At 38.7% G+C, this 20,683-nt stretch overlaps 1 protein-coding gene across 7 annotated transcripts in view; it reads right to left on the bottom strand.

Annotated features, from left to right (window-relative positions):
* The window catches only part of NSD1 (nuclear receptor binding SET domain protein 1), a 163,097-nt gene that overhangs the window by 27,055 nt on the left and 115,359 nt on the right, over positions 1-20,683 (bottom strand). For all 7 annotated transcript variants that reach the window (XM_044777611.2, XM_044777608.2, XM_014834782.3 and 4 more), the window contains 6 exons: positions 19,815-19,924; positions 14,651-14,726; positions 12,193-12,311; positions 11,100-11,243; positions 7,909-8,032; positions 1,285-1,485 (listed from right to left, as the gene is read on the bottom strand). In XM_044777611.2, the coding sequence (XP_044633546.2) occupies positions 1,285-1,485; positions 7,909-8,032; positions 11,100-11,243; positions 12,193-12,311; positions 14,651-14,726; positions 19,815-19,924 (774 nt within the window). The remainder of the gene's footprint in view (positions 1-1,284; positions 1,486-7,908; positions 8,033-11,099; positions 11,244-12,192; positions 12,312-14,650; positions 14,727-19,814; positions 19,925-20,683) is intronic.

Here is a 20,683-nt window from a genome sequence, read left to right on the forward strand (position 1 = left end):
ACAAGGAGTCAGATCCCACAACTGCAAGTGAGCCTGCTTCACCAAGGAAAGCCCTACTCAAACCAGTGCCCTGACTCCTAGGAAACCTGGAATCAGCAGCAAACTAAATGGGGGGCTGGGTACGCACAATCAGAATAAAAGCCCAGCTGGGAGGAAATTCTAATGCTTGCTTTTGTTGCCTGGTACTCTGTGATTCTTACAGCCCTTCAGGTAAATAAACCACTCCACCCCTTCCAGGTGAAATATACCCTCTAACTTCACTACCTAAAAACCATTACTAAAGCACCTAAAGACAATCTACAATAGCAACTGAAAAGGGGAAGGGGGATGAGGGTTAAACTGCAATTTTGATCAAGCAAGTTAAACTACCTGACGAGATCTACAGCAGCAGGAGATCATCTTACAAAAGATATTGCCAGTCTGATTAAAAGAAAAGCCAACACTGCTAAATTTTTCCTGCTCAATCCCCTGTGAGAGAAGTGGGAACTCTTAAGGCACACAGATTTAACAGCAGAGAGACAATATTTGGCTTTTAGGAACATCACTAAGAAATCCACTATTATTGAACAGAAAGAAATTATTTCCCAGTGGGAACAGATTCAAAAACTTAAGTTTACCTATACCCAGAGACAGTTTTGGGACCACAGCTCACAACCTAACCATGAAGCAGGAAAAAACTTTCCATTTTAGAAAATAAAACAAATCAACACAAAACAAAAACTTCAATTCTGCACTACACACATGTCTGTATGATAGTACATCTGACAACAATAGATATAACGGGCCCACAAGAGAAAAATACACTTTGGTCTAACAGAGTAGGGGGAGGAAAACACGCAGCAGAATTTTTTTTCTTTGCTTTTTTGGTGAGGAAGATTGGTCCTGAGCTAACATCTGTGCCAGTCTTCCTCTACTTTGTATGTGGGATGCCCCCACAGCATGGCTTGACCAACAGTGTGTAGGTCCACACCTGGGATCCGAACCAGTGAACCCTGGACCGCCAGAGTGGAGTGTATGAACTTAACCACTATGCCACTGGGCCAGCCCCTACTTTTTCAAACTAAATCTCACAGAAAATCCGAATATTTAAATAATGCCGGAGCTCCACAGAATACAATGTGGTGACTACTGAACTAGTCCATTACTCTCCTCTCTCTCATGTAAAATACTGGTACTCAAATCTAGCGAGGCCACAAAAAGACAAGCCAGATTGCATCTGTAAATATTCACTGGCAATGAAACCAAGGTTCTAGCATTAGATTGGTCCACATGAGAAACCCATACCTTTAGACGCAGAAACACTGGCTGGATTAGCAGCATGGCAGGTTATACAGATGTGGAGGGAACACCGGAAGCCCTTGTTTTGCATGACAGTGGGTGGGTACTTCTGGACACACTCTTCATGGTAAAACTTTCCGCACAAGGGCAGAAGGCACCTTTTAACATCTTCCCCACTCTGCTTACAAACAAAACAGGTATGGATTCCTGGGAAACAGAAAGAAGGCAACAAATTAATACCAATTCAAGAATTCACCCAATGCTAAACCACTAGGTGAAAAGTTAGTGAGTACACAATTTTGTATCAAATTCCAACATGAAGGAGGGGGGATCCAACACCACCAAGCAATTCTCCAACACCAGCTGGGTGTCCTACAATTCAACTCAATTCAGATCCCACAGGTTAAGGGCTCACTTCTACAAGATTGCCTCCCCTCTTCAGACACCAGTCTCCAGGCCACGTTGTCACCTGTACTTCTGACCCATTAGCTATCACTCAGAGGTTCCCAGAAGCCCCTCCTTGAGTTCAATTAACCTGCTAGAGCAGCTCACAGAACTCAGAGAAACATTTTACTTACTAGATCACCAGTTTATTAGAAAAGGATATAACTCAGGAACAGCCCGATGGAAGAGATTTATAGGACAAGGTACAGGGAAAGGGCATGAAGATTTCAGGTTCTCTCCAAGCGCCGCTCTCCCGGAAAGCCCACATGTTCACCAACCAGGAAGCTCTCCAAACTCCATCCTTTCGGGTTTTGATGGAAGTCTCATTACACAGACATGATTGATTAAATCACTGGCCACTGGGGGCAGATTCAACACCCAGCCCTGTCATCTGCCCCAGAGGTCAGGGTGGTAGGACTGAAAGTTCCAACCATTTAATCACAAGGTTGGTTCTCCAGGAAACCAGCCCTCATCCTAAGATGCTTTCAAGGGTCACTATTAACATAACAAAAGACACACAAAAGACAACTTTATTGCCCTCACCACTTACAAAATTCCAAGGGTTTTAGGAGCTCTGCCAGAAATTGGACAAAGACAGAATATATATTTCTTAATATAAATCACAATATCACAATGAGGAACTTTATAAGAGATTGATTAGGTGACAATATGAACCCACTGCACGATCTTCATTATCACTAGTAAGTGGGAAAGTCTGACAACAGGTGCTTGCTGACATAATGCAATAGGAAGTGTACGTCGTCTATGAAGCCTTCTTGCCAAAAGAAAACTGCCCTTAAAGTAACGGAGCCTCTAGATCTAACCACAAGTTTCTAGGAAATACAGAAGATAGAGGAAGACGTTAAAAGAACACCACGAGGGTGCAATCAACCAAATTTAGAATGTGGAACATTTAGCAAGACAAATGACCACTGTCTCCACAAATGACATTAAAAAATAGACTGAAGCACATAGTACTGTTGTAGATTAAGAGAAATTTAAGAGACCTATCAAAAAATACAATACAGGGGCCTTATTTGGATCTTTATTCAAAACACTATAAAAAGACATCTTTGAGAAAAGTGCAAAAATTTGAAAATGAGACTGGGTAGTAGATGACATGTAGGGGTTACTGTATCATTTTGCTACATATTGGACGATTTTTTAAAAATTGTAACTGTTAGAAAGACCTTTTGAACTCTAAGAGTAAAAAGAGGCAGAACGTTGATAACTCCTGAAGCTGAGTGATGAATACATGGGGGTTCCTTACACTGTTCTCTCTACCTTTGTGTATGTCTGAGGACTTCTGCAACAAAAAGTTTAAGAAAAGAAAAACCTACCTCTCTCTGGAAAGCAATATGATGTAGGAGAAAGAGCCACGGCTTGAAAGACAGACCTGAACTTGAATCCTGCCTCCAACACTTGCTGGAAATACAAGCTCATTAAAATAACCCATCTTGGGCCAGCCTGGCTGGCCAAGTGGTGAAGTTCAGCATGCTTTGCTTTGGCGGCCAGGGTTCAGTTCCTGGGTATGGACCTACACCACTTGTCAGTGGCTATTCTGTGGCAGCAGCTCACATACAAGAAGAGGAACATTGGCAACAAATGTTAGCTCAGCACAAATCTTCCTCAGCAAAAACAAAAAAAACCCTATCTCATCTATGAACAGTGAGATCAACCCCAGATAACAATGACTTTTAGGAAAAAATTTAAAATATGTATTTGGAAAGAAGCAAACTACTGCCTGATGCTGAATAACCGGTAGCAAATATTAAACTGCAGTAACCTAAAATAGTGTGGTTACCATACTGTAGGAAAGCAGGATGAGCCACAAGCAATAGGAAATGACTCCCTAATTCCTACTGTATTCATCTTTACTAAAACTAGGATAAAATTTCCTATCCTCAAAAATAATAATTTCTCCTTACCTCACATCATGTACAAAAATTAATTCAAAATATACAATAGACCTAAATGGTGAACCTAAAACTGTAAAAGAAGAAAGCAAAGAGAATCTTTGCAAAAGAGTAAGATTAAATTGGACTTAATCAAAACTAAAAACTGCTCTTGAAAAGACACCATTAAGAAAATGAAAAAGAAGGGACAGCCTGGTGGCACAGCAGTTAAGCGCACACATTCTGCTTCGGTGGCCCAGGGTTCGCTGGTTCGGATACCGAGTGTGGACATGGCACCGCTTGGCAAGCCATGCTGTGGTAGGCGTCCTACATATAAAGTCGAGGAAGATGGGCACAGATCGGCTCAGGGCCCAGTCTTCCTCAGCAAAAAGAGGAGGATTGGCAGCAGATGTTAACTCAGGGCTGATCTTCCTCAAAAAAAAGAAAGAAAGAAAGAAAGAAGGAACAAAAAAAACAAGCCATAGATTGGGAGAATAATTTGAAAAGTAAGTAGGTATCTGATAAACGACTTGTATCCAGGGGTTGGCCCCATGGCCGAGTGGTTAATGTTCCCCATACTCTGCTTCAGCAGCCCAGGTTTGTGGGTTCAGATCCTGGGTGCGGACCTAACTCTGCTCATCAGCCATGCTGTGGAGCCATTCCACATACAAAGTGGAGGAAGAGTGGCACAGATATTAGCTCAGGGCGAATCTTCCTCGCAAAGAAAAAAATGACTTATACCCAGAAAACATATAAAGAACTCTTAAAACTTGATAGTAAGAAAATAACCCAATTAAAAAAAGAAAAAAAGGGAGGGAGGGGTGGCCCCATGGCATAGCGGTTGAGTTGGGCACATTCCATTTCGGTGGCCTAAGTTCACAGGTCCAGATGCCAGGCACAGACCTATACCAATCATCAGCCATGCTGTGGCAGCGACCCACATATATATAAAGTGGAGGAAGACTGGCACAGATGTTAACTGAGGGCTAATCTTCCTCAAGATTAAAAAGGGAAGGATTGGCAACAAAGATGTTACCTCACGGCGAATCTTCCTCAGCAAAAAAAAAAAAGACTTACACACTTCATCAAAGAAGATGGCAAATAAGCACATAAAAAGATGTGCAATACCATCCCGCATTAGGAAAATGCACATTAAAACCACAATGAGCTACCATTACACATCTTTCAGAATGGCTAAAATTAAAAAGACTGACAATACCAACCACTGATGAAGATGTGGAAGAACTGAAACTCTCATACATTGCTGATGGCAATGTAAAATGGTACAAACACTTTGGAAAACCATTTGGATGTTTCTTAAAAAGTTAAACATTACCTGCCATATGATGCAGCCATTCTATTGTTAGGTATTTACACAAGAGAAAAGAAGATGTGTCCATACAAAGACTTGCATATGTTCACAGCAGCTTTATTATAATATCCAAGCTGAGAACAACCCAAATGTACATCAATAGATGAATGGATAAATAAACTGTGATATATCCATACAATGGAGTATGACTCAACAAGAAAAAGGAATGAACTCTCATACCCACAACGTTGTGGAATCTCAAAAAAATTATCCTGAGTGATGATTTCATAGGTATATGTACACACACATAATTGTCAAAACTCATCAAATTGTACACTTTGTGCAGTTTACTATACATCAATTATACCTCAGTAAAGCTGTTTTAAGAAAGAGAATGAACTACTGATATACACATTAACATAAATGAGTCTCAAAAACATTATGCTGAGCCAGACACAAAAATTTACATATACTTTGATTCCACTTATATGAAACTCTAAAAAAGATAAATCTAATGTGTAGTAACAGAAAGCAGATAACTGTTTGCCTGAATCTGGGGGAGTGCGTAAGGACTGACTGGGACTGAGCACGAGGGAACATTCCGGAGTGATGGAAATGTTCTAAATCTTCATTGTGGTTGTGGTTATATGGGTGTATAAATTTTATCAAAACATACATTAAAATGGGTGCATTTAAGCATGTAAATTATATTTCAACAAAGTTGATTTTTTACAAAATAGTTTTCCCTTAGATTAACATGTTACCACATCATAATAAAGATAATACTAGCAAAACGATATCAGTGGCACAAAAGGAAAGAAGATCTTTCTAAGACTAGGATGATAAAGATATGCACATACCTAAAAGTTTTTTCTAAATTTCATTTACAGAGCTGGAGGGAAATATTTCCCATAAGGATCAAAAGCCCAACTGTGCAGAAGGCAAAATAACCCCACAACTATTGTGTCTTCCAGCTTTCATTCCCACACTGCTAAAAGTGCTGGCAAAAAGATGAAATAAATCTGACATGGCTGTCTATTTACAAACACAAGTTAATTTGGTCTCTTGTTTCCAACAGGGGCTAAATCTATACTCTTCCCTTCAAGTTAGAAATAATTACCTTTTCCCATCATTCTCACCAAGACAAGAAAAAACTTCTTCAGCTTCCTCCTTCTGCCTCACAGCTCCAAGATACATTCCCGTTTTACCTTTCCATCTCTTCAAGATTATCCTCTCCTGTTTGTATGACTGTAGTCCACCATTTATTCCCTCTCCTGTTGTGGAAATTTATTTCTGTACACGGTTCTTAACCTTCATCCTACAAACACTCAGCATGTTCTTCCTCTTGACCCTACAATATCCTCCCTTCAGCTACTGCTCTCTTTTCCATTGAAACCAAGCTTCTGTAGGAAACAGCGTATACTGCTACCCATTCACAGTGGTTTAGGGTGGCACCCTCTGGCAAAAAGTCAAGCATTTTCGAACTGCCAAATACAACAGCCTCTTGTCACTCCAGAACCTCCTTGGTCTCTTTGCCATATCTGTCCCTCTGATGACACCTCACTCCCATGGCTTCACATTCTTTGACAAGCTCCTCCTCACCCTGCAGCAGCTCCTTTAAATAGGCAACCCCAGGTACTGTCTTTGGCTCTCTTCTCATTCTACACATGCTTTCTCTTTGGGCAGCACCATATCCACACCTGTGGTTTTTTTGGTTTTTTTTTTTTTTTTTTTGATGAAGATTAGCCCTGAGCTAACATCTGCTGCCAATCCTCCTCTTTTTTTTTTGCTGAGGAAGACTGGCCCTGAGCTCACACCCGTGCCCATCTTCTTCTACTTTATATGCGAGATGCCTACCATAGCATGCCTCGCCAAATCGTGCCATGTCCACACCTGGGATCCAAACCAGCGAACCCCGGGCCACGGAAGCAGAACATGCGCACTTAACCGCTGAGCCACCAGGCCAGTCCCTATACCTATGGTTTTAACGATTTAAGAGCATAAGATCTATACCTTCAGCCCTCATTTCTTCACTGCTTAAACGCTGTAACATCATACATAAAACTGAAAATAGAACAATCTCCTTAGCACAGCCTATGAGGTGCTTTACAGGTTGATCTCATCTAACCATTCCTAGTTTCTGACCAGATCTGTATATTATAACTCTCCCAAAATATCTTTCTTTTTTTGGCAAACAGTTTTATTGACATATGATATATACACAGAAAAGTACACAAATACTAACTGTATAGTTCATGAATAATCATGGAACACACTTACGTAATCACCACTCAGATCACCAAATGTGAAAACATCACCAGTAACCCAAAAGCTCTCCTCGTTACTACCAATTCCTCCTGCCTAAAACATCCTAAACTCTAACACACTGACCTATGCTTCCTGTTACCCAAATAATCCATACTTTCATTACTGGACCTCTGTCCTTCCCCATCCAACACCAATTTGTATTTCTCTCTTAAAGGCAAACTCAAATATCTTTCTTGTGTCATTGCCTCATCTATCTTCACACAGCAATTTTATTTATTTATTTGTTTTTTGGTGAAGAAGAATGGCCATGAGCTAACATCTGTGCCAGTCTTCCCCTATTTTGTATGTGGGACACTGCCACAGCATGGCTTGATGAGTGGTGTGTAGGTCCGTGCCAGGGATCTGAACCCGTGAGCCCTGGGCCACCAAAGCAGAATGTGCGAACTTAAGCACTACGCCACCAGCCTGGCCCCACACAGCGCTTTAAATGGATCTCACTACAACACTTTTTGCACTACATTAATGCTATATATTCATTATTTATTTGGTATGCTTTTCTGAGGGCAAAGATCGCACAACACCCATCTCTGTGTCTGTAACAACCAGCCCAGTATTGCCACAAAATAGTGTCTCCAATGAATGTTTTTTCCCTGAAAAACTTAAAACTCAAAGAAGACCCTCTGGAAGAAGACCCTTCTATATCTACTTTACCTGTGCGACATTCATTGCAGATAAATTTTCCTCTGGGCATCTCATTTAATCCAAGGCACTCAAGGTGGAAAGCCCCACAGCACTGAGCCTCACATAACAGCAGTTCACCAAGTTTCTCACAGTTCTGTTAAGGGAAAGAAAACAGATCGTGTATAGAAAAAGGTTTTTAAAAAATCCCAAGCAGAAGGCCCTCATGAAGGCAAAGATTAAGAAACAGATCTGCAAGAAATAAGAAATCTCACCATTCATTAAGCCAATATTTAATTATTACCTCCTATATGCCAGGAACCACAAGGTCCCTGGCTCTCATGGTTCTTATATTCTAAGGAAAGAAATACAAGTAGAAATTTCAATAAACAGGAAAACTATCAGACAAGCATTAGGCAGAGAACCCAAATAGCTACTTTGTATTGAGTGATTAGGAACAGTCTCTCAGACTAGGCTCACATGACCTGAAGGAAGGATCAAGAAGTCAGCAAGCACAGAAAGTCCACAGGCAGGTGAAACCATGGCATGTCTGAGAATCACAAGGAAACCCAGTGTCATTGGACTAAAGTGAACAAGTTAGAAGTGGCAGAAGATGAGGTGAGAAAGAGACAACAACAGCCTGATGTGCGGCCTCACAGATTATGGTAGAGAGTTTCAGATTTTATTCTAATTGCAACGGTGAGCCATTAGAGAGCTTTACCAAGAGTAGGCTGAAATCAGGTATTCATTTAAAACAGATCATTCTGACTGCTACATGGAAAATGAGTTCAAGAGTAGAAAGGTGAGAATAGAAGCAGAGACAATCAAGGAGGCTACTGGAATGGTTCAAGCAAGAGATACGGGCTAGGTAGACTTGGATCATAACAGTCACAAAAGGGATCCACTCAAGGTTTAAACAACCCTTCAGATACATCTGGGACCATCTCAGAGAGACTACTTTTCTGAGATGATCTCATCTAAGACAGTGTCACTTAGGATAGGGCCTTAGGAAGCAATGATCTGCATCTGTTGCTTTGAAAACACTAAGATTTATGAAAATCCTGCAAATTCCCAACATTTGTTACTTTTCACTCCTCTAATATCCTGACTTGTTTCCTCATAGTGATTGGCAGAAAAATGCTAAAAATGAAGAAGTCTTATACTTACTCTGTAAGACAAGAAAGGGGAAAGGTGGGTAGGCAAATTTAACATCTTCAGGAACTCAAAGAAATAGAACAGGTCTTGGCCACTTAACATCAAACCTTAAATAAACAAGTGAGTAGGAGAGCTTTGGGGAAAAAAGGTCACAGGTATTCAGGGATCAAGAGGGTTGAATCACCCTGTAGTCTGAGAGAGTCTCACATGTTTGGCTCTCCCATTATCCACTATTCACACATAAAAACTGACAGATAGCATAAATATTGTCTATTTTGTTTTATGTATTTAGGGTACCAGTGACATCAGTTTTAATGTACAGCAAACAAATTCACTTTCATAACTTAAACAGGAAAATTTCAATTATAGTATATATGGAAAATAAATTTTTCACATTAACCAAATGTTATGGACTAACCTTTTAATTGGGATGATCATGTAATGTTTTTTTTTTTTTTTGAGGAAGATTAGCGCAGATCGAACTCCTGCCAATCCTCCTCTTTTCACTGAGGAAGACTGGCCCTGAGCTAACATCTGTGCCCATCTTCCTCTACTTTATATGTGGGACGCCTACCACAGCATGGCTCGTCAAGCAGTGCCATGTCCGCACCTGTGATCTGAACTGGCGAACCCCAGGCCGCTGAAGCAGAACGTGCGCACTTAACCACTGCACCACCAGGCCAGCCCCTAAGTCATCTTTCAAACTGGGACACTTGAGAGTGAAAGGAGGCACTATTAATAAATCACAGAAAGACAGGAGATTTAAACAAAGACTGATCCAAACAAGCCAGGACCAGATGGTCACCACATCCTTCATCAATTTTTCTTGATAATCTTTGTGGGCATAACAGTCCCTGCAGATTAACATTGTGTTTGGGAGCCAGTCTGAATGTGACCAACCTTTTTTATATAACAGCAAAAATGAACAGAAAAGGAAACTTAGTTGGAATTATATAGACCATAATAACAAATTCTGGGCCTGGGTTAATTTTAATTTTTAGCTGTTGCAATTAGAGAAAAAAATAGTAAAACAAATATCTTCAACTTTTTATATGCCAGCTTTTAAGAATTTACAAAGATAAATCAAGACCATAAAAAAAAGAACATAATCAAAGCATCCATCTAATTGACTCTACTCCCAAATCAGACAAAGGCTCTTTAACAACAATAAAGTAGAGTCACATCTCACAAAGAGGCAATAAAACATAGTTGTGGTTAAGACTCTAAACCCAGATTGCCTGAGTTTGAATCCTGGCTTCACTCTGTGATTGTAAGCAAGCTATTTAACACCTCTGTGCCTCGGTTTCCTCATCTATAAAAAGGGGATAATAATGGTAATCTACATTGAGATTGTTATGATGAGTAAATGATGTAACAAAGTGATTAGAACAATACTTGACACATAGTAAGGAAACATTATATAAATGTTTATTAAATAAATAGAAAAATGTAAGTGGTAGGTTCTCTGAAGTCACTACTTTAAAGCAAAAAAAAAAAAAAACTCAAAGCTTAAATTACTGTTGAAAAATTCCTTAGAAACCCAAAGATTCTCACACCATGAGAGTACAGGAAAATGATCTTTGAGCAACCAGAGATCATCTCTCCCGTCTCAGACCTGCTTCAGGTCATCTACTCAAGGGTAACAAGGGCAAATGGTTGACCAACAGTAAATATTTCTCTTCCTTTCTCTTTTTGTGGGGAGGGAGAAGAGTTAAATCCTTAAAGGAAGGGGGCTGGCCCGGTGGCACAGTGGTTAAATTCGCACGATCCACTTCTGCAGCCCAGGGTTCACCAGTTCAGATCCTGGGTGCGGACTTGGCACCGCTTGGCACACCATGCTATGGTAGGCATCCCACATATAAAGTAGAGGAACATGAGGATGAATGTTAGCTCAGGGCTAATCTTCCTCCAAAAAAAAAAAGTGAAAAAAAATCCTTAAAGGAAGGGACTCTACTGGAATCATCCAAGAGAATTTTTATTCTAACCATGACTGGGTCATCGAGAGATGGAGAAAGCTTCTCTTCAAAGACAAGCATGCAATCAAAATGCAAGTGGGTAATATTTTCTACCTGACAAACATTCTCTTTGAGCGCAGCTCCTCCGCCTCGTTCACCCTGTAGTTTTTTAGACGCAGTCATCCCGTGTTCATTTTCTACACCGTCCTCAACAGGCTCCTTGGGGCTTGCAGCCGTCCTGTGTGTCATCAGTTCTCCCTTACAGAGAAAAAAATAATGTCCCACATCTGTATTATTCATGTCTCCTCCATCTGACCCCCTCCCTCTGGGCTGCTATTTGTCTAGCCATTAAGCACTTACAGATGTTCAGCCAATCACGCGGGCGGACTGCATGCAATGTTAGTTCTAACCCTGCTGTGATTGGGCGGGTAGTGGGCGCCTCATGCCCTGCCACTAACTGCTCTGAGGCTGTTCCACTGGAACTTTTTGAGCTGTTCCATTTTAAGGTTTCACTAAGGGAGAGAAAACATTCTTAAGTTTATTTGATTACTTATTTGTCCTTCCAAGATCAGTGTTTCCTAAATAATGCCCACTTCGGGCATTCTATTCAAATTGTCCTGGATAGAAACATTCTGTATCATAATGTGTGATGCTGACCTGACTTGTTCTAATTCTCTTCTAACCTGAGTTGGAAAGCCAGCTATAGCATCAATGACTGCACTGATGCTCTGCAAGGAAACAGTTTTAAATCCATCTTTGTTTCCTAAAAGCCAATGTTTATAAACATTATACTAAAATTAAGCAGTTGATGGTCTCAAGAAATAAGCAAATGAGTTTTCCCTTTTAATAGCAGCAGTCTCAACTTTTAAAGGGCAATGTCCAAGTTCATTCAGATCACAGGGTTACTTGATAATGTACTCTCTGGTTTTAGAAAAAGTTTACTTCATGATGAAACAGTTGTATATTTCATCTGACACTTAAGAACATAGGATGTGATGTTTTAAAAAGGTCATACCCACAGCTGCCATATGTGACGACTTATTTTCACTAGGATCAGGCTCTCCTTTTGCTCCAAGATTCCTTACAGCTATTAGCTGTTTCAGTAGAACATTATTCCTCAATAAACTCAAGGGAAAGAGGGATGTGGCCTCAACTGTGAAAAGTAGCTTCGATTTGGAAGGTCAAAAGATGAGGAACTGAGTAATACCTCTGAACTTGTGGTTTCTTTTGATGAGTCGTCATTTTTCACTTTTTTACAATGCACCTTGGCTGTAGCATGCCTCTGTCGTTTTCGCTTCCTTGGTTTATCAAATATCTTGGCAGTGCCTATGACAGGAAAACAAGTGTTACCTGCTGGCTGGCTAATCACGCACATGGCCAAGAACTCCTATCCTCAACTAAAGGGACATCAAAGAACTGTGGAATGATAGAGTAAAAAACAACCTCAAAATCTGTTTAATTCTCCAATTTTGTAGATGAGGAAAACAAAAGCAGAAAAGGAGACTTACCGATGATTATACAATGAGTTGAAGAAACAGCTACATATAACTATATAAATTCTGCCTCATAGAGATTATACAGTAAATGTATAGGTAGGTTATTAAAGCAATTTCATTTTTATAACTGAAATGAAAGATTTTCTAGTTCCTCAAAGTATTTCAATATCCTATAGATGGGGAGAAAATGCATTTAGTAGGAAAAGATACTAAAATCTGCTCTCCATGATTAAAGAAAGTAATGATATCACTATATGATTTAAGGATTAAGATGAAAAGCTGAAATATCTAAGATTTGGTGGGATGGCCCCGTGGCCGAGTGGTTAAGTTCGCACGCTCCACTTCAGTGGCCCAGAGTTTCACCGGTTCAAATCCTGGGCGCAGACATGGCACCGCTCGTCAGACCCTGCTGAGGCGTTATCCCACATGCCACAACTAGAAGGACCCACAACTAAAATATGCAACTATGCACCGGGGAGGATTAGGGAGAAAAAGCAGGAAAAAAAAAAAAAAGATCTGGCTTATAGGAGTGGGGCAGAGACCTCCCCCAATACACTTAGTGGCTTACAGAATACTTCTGCAGTAGTACTACTACCTTAAACATCCAACAATGTAAAATCAATACATGGTCTAATGTGGCACATTTACAAAATGAAATTCGTTTCTTCCTCATTTTCTATTATACATATTTCAACTCTTTGCTATAGAAACATCAAAAGGAACATACAAGATATAAAGAGATATTGCATAAAATGTTCCAGGATAACGATGCTGGGTATCTACATGAAGGCTGAACTCTGGAAAACTGCCTTAGTGCTCTCTTCTTAGACTGCCTGATGGAGATGCAGAAGCTCTCCTACCAAAGCTGCTGACAACCTATGACTAAAGGAAGAGTTATGATGATGGCAGAATAAAGGTTCACAATTCTCACAAGATGAAACATTTAGATGAAATTCACAAAGGATAAAGTGTAGGTTGTAGGTTTTACAAAAAAAGTGAAGTACGAAAGTGTAGGAAAAGAGCTGATATTCTTTTGGAAGCAGGTTTTTTTTAAGCGAGGAAGCAAACTGATGAACCTATAGAATTATACTTAGGCACAAAGTTAAAATAAGCTTACATATTGCTAAATTTACTTGCTTGAAAACTTAATAATCACGGGTCACATTTAAAGAAGCGTGCACTTAAAACCATATGAAATATAATCTTCCCATGATACCCTTTGCTGGCAGACCATTTCTGATGCAGTGTGCTCAAATCTAGGCTGGTATTTTAGGAACGACACTCATCAATAAATGGCACTGGCCAATGAATGATCAAAGTGGTAGAAAGAATTGGCATGGAGAAAATGTGGTGCGGATAACAAGAGAGTAGTGTGATAGTCACCGTGGTCAGGTCTGGATTTAGTTCCCCAACCCTGTCAATTCTTTCATCTTCATGTTTCTTCTATAATATGGATAATATCCTGACACGTTGTAATGCTTTAGATGGATCAGAAGTAACAGTAGTAAGCAAAAGACCAGAGCAAAGGACCTGGCAGAGCAAATGCTCAAACTACGATTATTCTATCTGTTATTGCAGCAAGGGCTCCCCACCCATTCCTCCTAGGGGCAGAACCAAGAGCACCAAGTAGAAGTTCCAAGAGTCAGATTCCAATTTAATCTAGAAGATTCCTAAGCCCTTAAGAAGCAACCACAATGGACTAGGCTCAAAAATAAGTTCTCTTTTTCAAGCATATGCTCACTGAACAAAGGTCATAGATGTGATAAAAGAAAATAAAGACCATTTGTGCAAGTCTGTTTTAGATGACTGGTAAATTCCCTCTTGACCCAATATTTTCTGACCTATAGAAATAAAAATTGAATCAAAGCCAAGAAAGTAATGATGTCATCTGGAGAATTATCTAATAAAATTAAGGATCTGATTGTTCTTAACATTTTCTTACTCTAATATAATTCTAATTCCATTTAACTAATTTCAGCATAAAGCTGAAAATGACAATAGAATTTTCTAGTGTCATGCATAGTTTTAGGAAGCACATTTTGGGCAAACAAGTTTTAGAACTTACAACACCACTGGTCTTGCTTACATACGTAACAACTTTCCTAGTTAACTGACAGGTGCTTCACACTTATTTTTGCATTACCTTTTTTAAATCTCAAAAATACTCACCTCCACCAAACTCTTTAGAATGAGATGCAGCATGTGATTCAGTAATGTCATTCTCCAAGCGACCAGCTTCATAGCACTACAAATAAGTAAAATGCAACACGGTTTACAGAGGAATAGAAAAGAAATCCTTTATATTATATGCCAAAAACAACTAGCCTGGCTGGCTTTATTCTTTTTAGATTGGCACCTGAGCGAACAACTGTTGCCAATCTTTTTTTTTTTTTCTGCTTTTTCTCCCCCCTGGCAAATAGTTGTCTATTTTAGTTGTGGGTCCTTCTAGTTGTGGCATGTGGGACACTGCCTCAGCATAGCCTAACGAGTGGTGCCATGTCCGCACCCAGGATCCAAACCAGCAAAACCCTTGGCCGACGAGGCGGAACACTTGAACTTAACGACTCAGCCATTGGGCCAGCCCCTCCTGGCTGGTTTTAACAATTAAAAGAATAATACAATAATGGCAAAGGATTGACCAGCAACTTTATGGGGAAAGGCAGCAGATTAGGGAAAAAAAAGTGCTCCAAAAGACTCATGACCACCACATACTCCTTAAAAAAAGAAGGCCTACCCAGAGACTCCCAATATATAAAGCAGACACAGAATGCTGCTCTAATAGATGTGGGAGAGAAAGAGAAAGTGTATGTACCCAGAGACCCACAATCTCATTTCTATTCCACACTACCTGTAATTAAAATCTACCTTCTTAAAATTGTATTTATAACCAATAGATTTTACACAGACTTATTGATTTAACGAATTCTAATTAAAAGCTCTGATTCATGGAATGCCATTCTAATTTAAGGGGCTGGAGGTTAATATAAATTAAAGCAACATTAAAACTCAAAACAAAACACTTAGAGATCAAGAGTAATTCCCTACACATTTTACTCCTCTACTACTACTGTTTGTATGAATTAGTTCCAAAAAAATGTCTTCTGCTACAAGAATAATGTTCTTCATCATGACTGTAAAAGAAAAGTCAGTAGCCACAAAAAGTCAATATACTGGATGCTATTCTTGCTATAAAGGTCCCAAAGTTTGAGGTCAAAACAAGATAAAATGCAGCTGTGAATTTCCAAATGCTATACATGGTAATAAATCACAAGGATACAACTTTCCTCATGTTCAATATAGATTAGAATCCTACAAAGTCAAATTAAATGAAGGAATAAATGCCAAGCATCCATTTAAATGAAGAAAATACTAGTAGACAAATCCAAAAATATGGGAGAAGTTAAGAGAAATATCAGAGATTATTAATGTCTGCTCCTAAAAAAAAACTGGACATCCATATGGGGTAAAAAATTCACTTCGAAATTCCATCTTTTGTCAAAAGCACACAAAATCCAGAAGCATAAAATTCCTAAAAGGAAATACAAGAAGAACATCTTTGTGTCCATGGAGTAGAAAAGAGATCTTAAAACAGACACAAAAAGCATTAATCATAAAAGAAAAAAATTAAAAATTTCTTCTTGTGAAAGACAAAACTAAGAAAACGAATAAGTAAGCCTCAGACTTGGAAAAAATATTTACAGTACATACATCTGACAAAGGACTTGTATCCCAAATATAAAAAGTACTCCTAAAAGCAACCATTAAAAGAATGACAGGCCCAATCAAACATGTAAGTATACCTGAACAGTCACTTTACAATGATATAAGAATGGCCAGAAAACACACACTAAAGGGCAAAATATTATTAGTCATTTGGGAAATACAAATTAAAACAATAATTTGCTATCATTTCTTATCCACCAGAACGGGGAAAATCAAAGTGACTGACAAACCAAATGCTAGTAAAGATGTATGGCAACTGGAACTCTTATACAGTAGTCCCCTCTTATCATGGTTTTGCTTTCCACAGTTTCAGTTACCCATGGTCCGAAAATATTAAACAGAAAAAACCAGAAATAAAAACATAAGTTTTAAATTGCACGCTGTTTTGAGTAGTGTGATAAAATCTCGTGCTGTTGCTCTGTCCCATCCAGGACATGAATCATCCCATTGTCTAGCTTATCCATGCTATACAAGCTACCCACTCACTAGTGATTTAGCTGCCATCTTGGTTGTCAGATCAACTGTTGTGGTATCACAGGGACAATGCCTATACCATTCAACCTCCCTACATCTCAAGAGGTAGGCATTTTATCATCATCAGAAGAAAGGTGAGTACAGTACAATAAGATATTTTGAGAGAGAGAGAGATCACATTCACAGAACTTTTATTATAGTATACTATTATAACTGTTCTATAACTAATTTATAAATTAAACTTTATCTAGGTATGTAGGTATAGGAAAAAACATAGTATATGCAGGGTTCAGTACTATCAGTGGTTTCAGGCATCCACGGGGGGTCTTGGAACAATATCCCCCAGGGATAAGGGCGGACTATTGTACGTTACTAGTTTTGTGTGTGAAGTTGTACAACCACTTTGAACAACTGTTTGATAGTTCCTTTAAAAGGTAAACATGTATGAGCCAACAATGCCACGCCTCAGTATTTACACCAAGATAAATAAAAATATATGTCCACAAAAAGACTCAGAGAATATTCACACCAACCTTATGATTAATAGCTCCAAAATGAAAAACTCAAATGTGCATCAACAGGAGAAAGAATAAGCAAACTGTACTTGGGAAACTACTCAGCAATAAAAGAGAGTGATTACTGATATAGCATCCTTGTGGATGTAACTCAAAAACATATGTTAAATAAAAGAAGCCAGATTAACAAAAATGCAACAAAATATATATATATATATATGTGACAGTCAAGAACAAGCAAGACTACTCAATGGTGAAAGAGTAAGAAAGCATTCCTTTGAGAAAAACAAGAATGAGGAAGGGACTGAAAAGGGGCACAAGAGAACTTGTGGGGGAGATGGATATGTAGCATATCCAGTTTGGGTGGTATCTACATGGTATATACAATTGTCTAGAGCCATGAAACAGAGCAATTAAAATCTACACACTTTACTAGAGTAAATTATATCTCAATTAAAAAAAATAAAAGAGTTCTGCGATATATTTGCCTATTTAAATTAAGTATATAAACTCAATCATGCTTTTTAATCCCCTTAGGAAAAACATCAACCTCAAATGTGACAAATCACATTTTAGATTACAAAACTGCATTTGATAGAGAAAAGTTCTACAAAGTAACAATATTTTCTAAGGAACTTAGTCTCAAAACCACTGAGGATTCATCTTATTCCTTCAAATCATTCATTTATATATATCAATTATACCTCAATGAAACTAGGGGAAAAGATCATTCGCTTAACTGGCTAGAATTCTTATTTTCTTTGTAATTTGTCATCACCTCACCTCTAAGAGTAATGCAACAGTCTCCCATGACTCATCTTGTAAAATACTACTAAATTTATTGTCTGATTGCAAATGTCACTTTCATGCTCAAAACATTCAACTGAATTTCAGTTTCCTGGGCCCTTTCCATCTACCTCTTCCAATAATCTTGCAAAGAGGCTAAGATTTGAATACAACAAAGCCAGCAGAGAAAGCACTGCAGAAGGAGATGATCACAGCCTTACTTGGGTGAAGGTAGAATGTGAGGACAGTGAATTGGAGACATGATACTGCCAATGAAGTTTGTACAAACTGCAAAGAAAGTTCAGAGGGCAGGTGATGGGCCTAAGAATAAGTGAAAACTCCATGTCATAAGACTGCTTTGAGAAGAATAAAAAAATTGAAAAGATATAATGTGGCTTTTTTTTTTTTGAGGAAGATTAGCCCTGACCTAACATCTGCGCCCATCTTCCTCAACTTTGTATGTGGGATGCCTGCCACAGCATGGCATGCCAAATGATACCATATCTACACCCGGGATCCTAACTGGCAAACCCCAGGCCTAATGGAACATGCGAACTTAACGACTGCGCCACTGGGCTGGCCCCTAATGTCGCTTTTTAAATAAGGTATAAAAACACAATTACGGGGCCAGCCCTGTGGCCTAGTGATTAAGTTCAGTGTGCTCCACTTCAGTGGCCCAGCTTTGCGGGTTCGGATCCCAGGTACAGACCTACATCACTCATTAGCCATGCTGTGACAGTGACCCACATACAAAATAGAGGAAGACTGGCAACAGATGTTAGCTCAGAGCAAATCTTCACCAGCATAAAAAACAAAAACAAAAACCCCACAAATTAAATTGTACATTTACACAGTAATCCAGATGGTGACTATCTAACAAAAAACAAAAACTAGGAGCTTTAATATAGGATTAAAGGATAGAGGTTTGCTATACCTGAGCAAATAAGTGCAAAAACTCAAATTATTTGGGATTTGATTACAATCTGTATTTTTTCTTTAAAAAACAAACAAATAAACAGGTTGGACTGGCCCAGTGATGTAGTGGTTAAGTCTGTGTGCTCCGCTTCAGCAGCCCGGGGTTCACAGGTTGAGATCCCAGATGCAGATCTACACACCACTCATCAAGCCATGCAGTGGTGGCATCCCACATATAAGACAGAGGAAGACTGGCATAGATGTTAGCTCAGGACCAATCTTCCTCACCAAACAAAACAAAACAAAACAAAGTTTTTAAACAGGAGATCTGTGCATCCTACAAATGAATTTCTAACAGTTACCGCTCACACATAAGGTGACAGGATGTTACCTAAGGAACCAATATCCAGCTATTATCCGTTATAGAATCAGAAAACAACTTTCTGTTTCCACCTACTATTTAATGGTGCCTTCTTGGCTAATTAAAACCAAGTTAGCAAACTCAAAAACTTATGTTCAAATGTTTCCGCCTGGATTACAGCTGAGCTGAGTCTTTTCTGAGGTGTTATGCAGAAAGAGCAAAGGAATAAGAGTAGGTTAGTGGCTTGTAGAGACAGGAGTGAAGCAGAAATCAGGTAAGAGGTTTTGAGCCCAGAAAAGAAATTACAACAAATACAAACTTAACTCAATCTTAAAAGCTTTTTTCAATTTCATTTGAAAAGAAAACCTAAAACCAACTAATACACACGTCCACACAAATGCAAAACAGCCTCTTAAATAGGATCTCTCAGACGAACCAAGTGAACGGAATGCTGATATTCTGTAATTTCCATGTATATGTGCATTAATGTTGTAAGTATTACTAAAATCCCAAATTTCCTGAGTTTAATCCTATTTTAGAATCTACTAAAATGACATACCTTTTTAGAAAGGCCAAGCTCCCCTTTCTTGGGCATAAATCCAGGGTCTAAATCGTTGGATTCAAGAAGTTTCTTAGTTGGTTTCCTCTGACGCTTACTTTCATAATTTCCTGAAAGGCATGCATCTTTTCATTAGATGATTTAGAAACTGGGCAGAAGCCTTCTTAAAAAAAAAAAATCTATATACCATGAAAAATGAGTAGTCATGTTTTTTGTGTTTTTCATTATCTTGTGGCGAGGACAGGGTAGGAATTTATTATTTATTCTAAAATATTAGTTAACATAAAACAAGGCAAGAAAATGGTACTCAATACAGATACAAACTAATGTAAGGATGTTCTTATGTGTGTGTACTTTTTTTAATAAAAAAAAAAACTAAGGGAGAAAACCAAAGGGAAGAACTGCCTTTATAGCAATTAATTGGTGGAAAGGACAAAAGTAGGAGAAGTGAGGTCAAGTAGAGTCTGAATTCTGGGCATAAATGGCCTAAAATTCAAATTTTGTTCTGCTCCTAAATTAATAAAAGACATTTATTTATTTCATGGGATTGCTCTTAGGAATTACATAAAAGAGGCTAACAGCAGAGTTTGGCACATAATAGGTCATGAAATAGTAACTATCTCTATTATTTTTTTCTAAAGTCTTTTAGATTCTGCCTTACTTGATTAAGCACAACTGGGATAACTTTTTTAAAGGAGTAACATAAGAAGCTATTATTGGGAATACTAAAAAGTTACATCCAAAATTTTCCTTGGCTGATTACAATATTCAGGAGTCAGAAGGTGAATTAGAGACAGTATGTTTAGATCCAACTGTCACCAGGTGAAGTGACATAATAAAAGGAAAGCAATTGGCAATTAACTTCAAGG

The sequence above is a fragment of the Equus asinus genome, chromosome 9, assembly GCF_041296235.1.
Source record: "Equus asinus isolate D_3611 breed Donkey chromosome 9, EquAss-T2T_v2, whole genome shotgun sequence".
In the NCBI taxonomy this organism is placed as follows: Eukaryota; Metazoa; Chordata; class Mammalia; order Perissodactyla; family Equidae; genus Equus; species Equus asinus.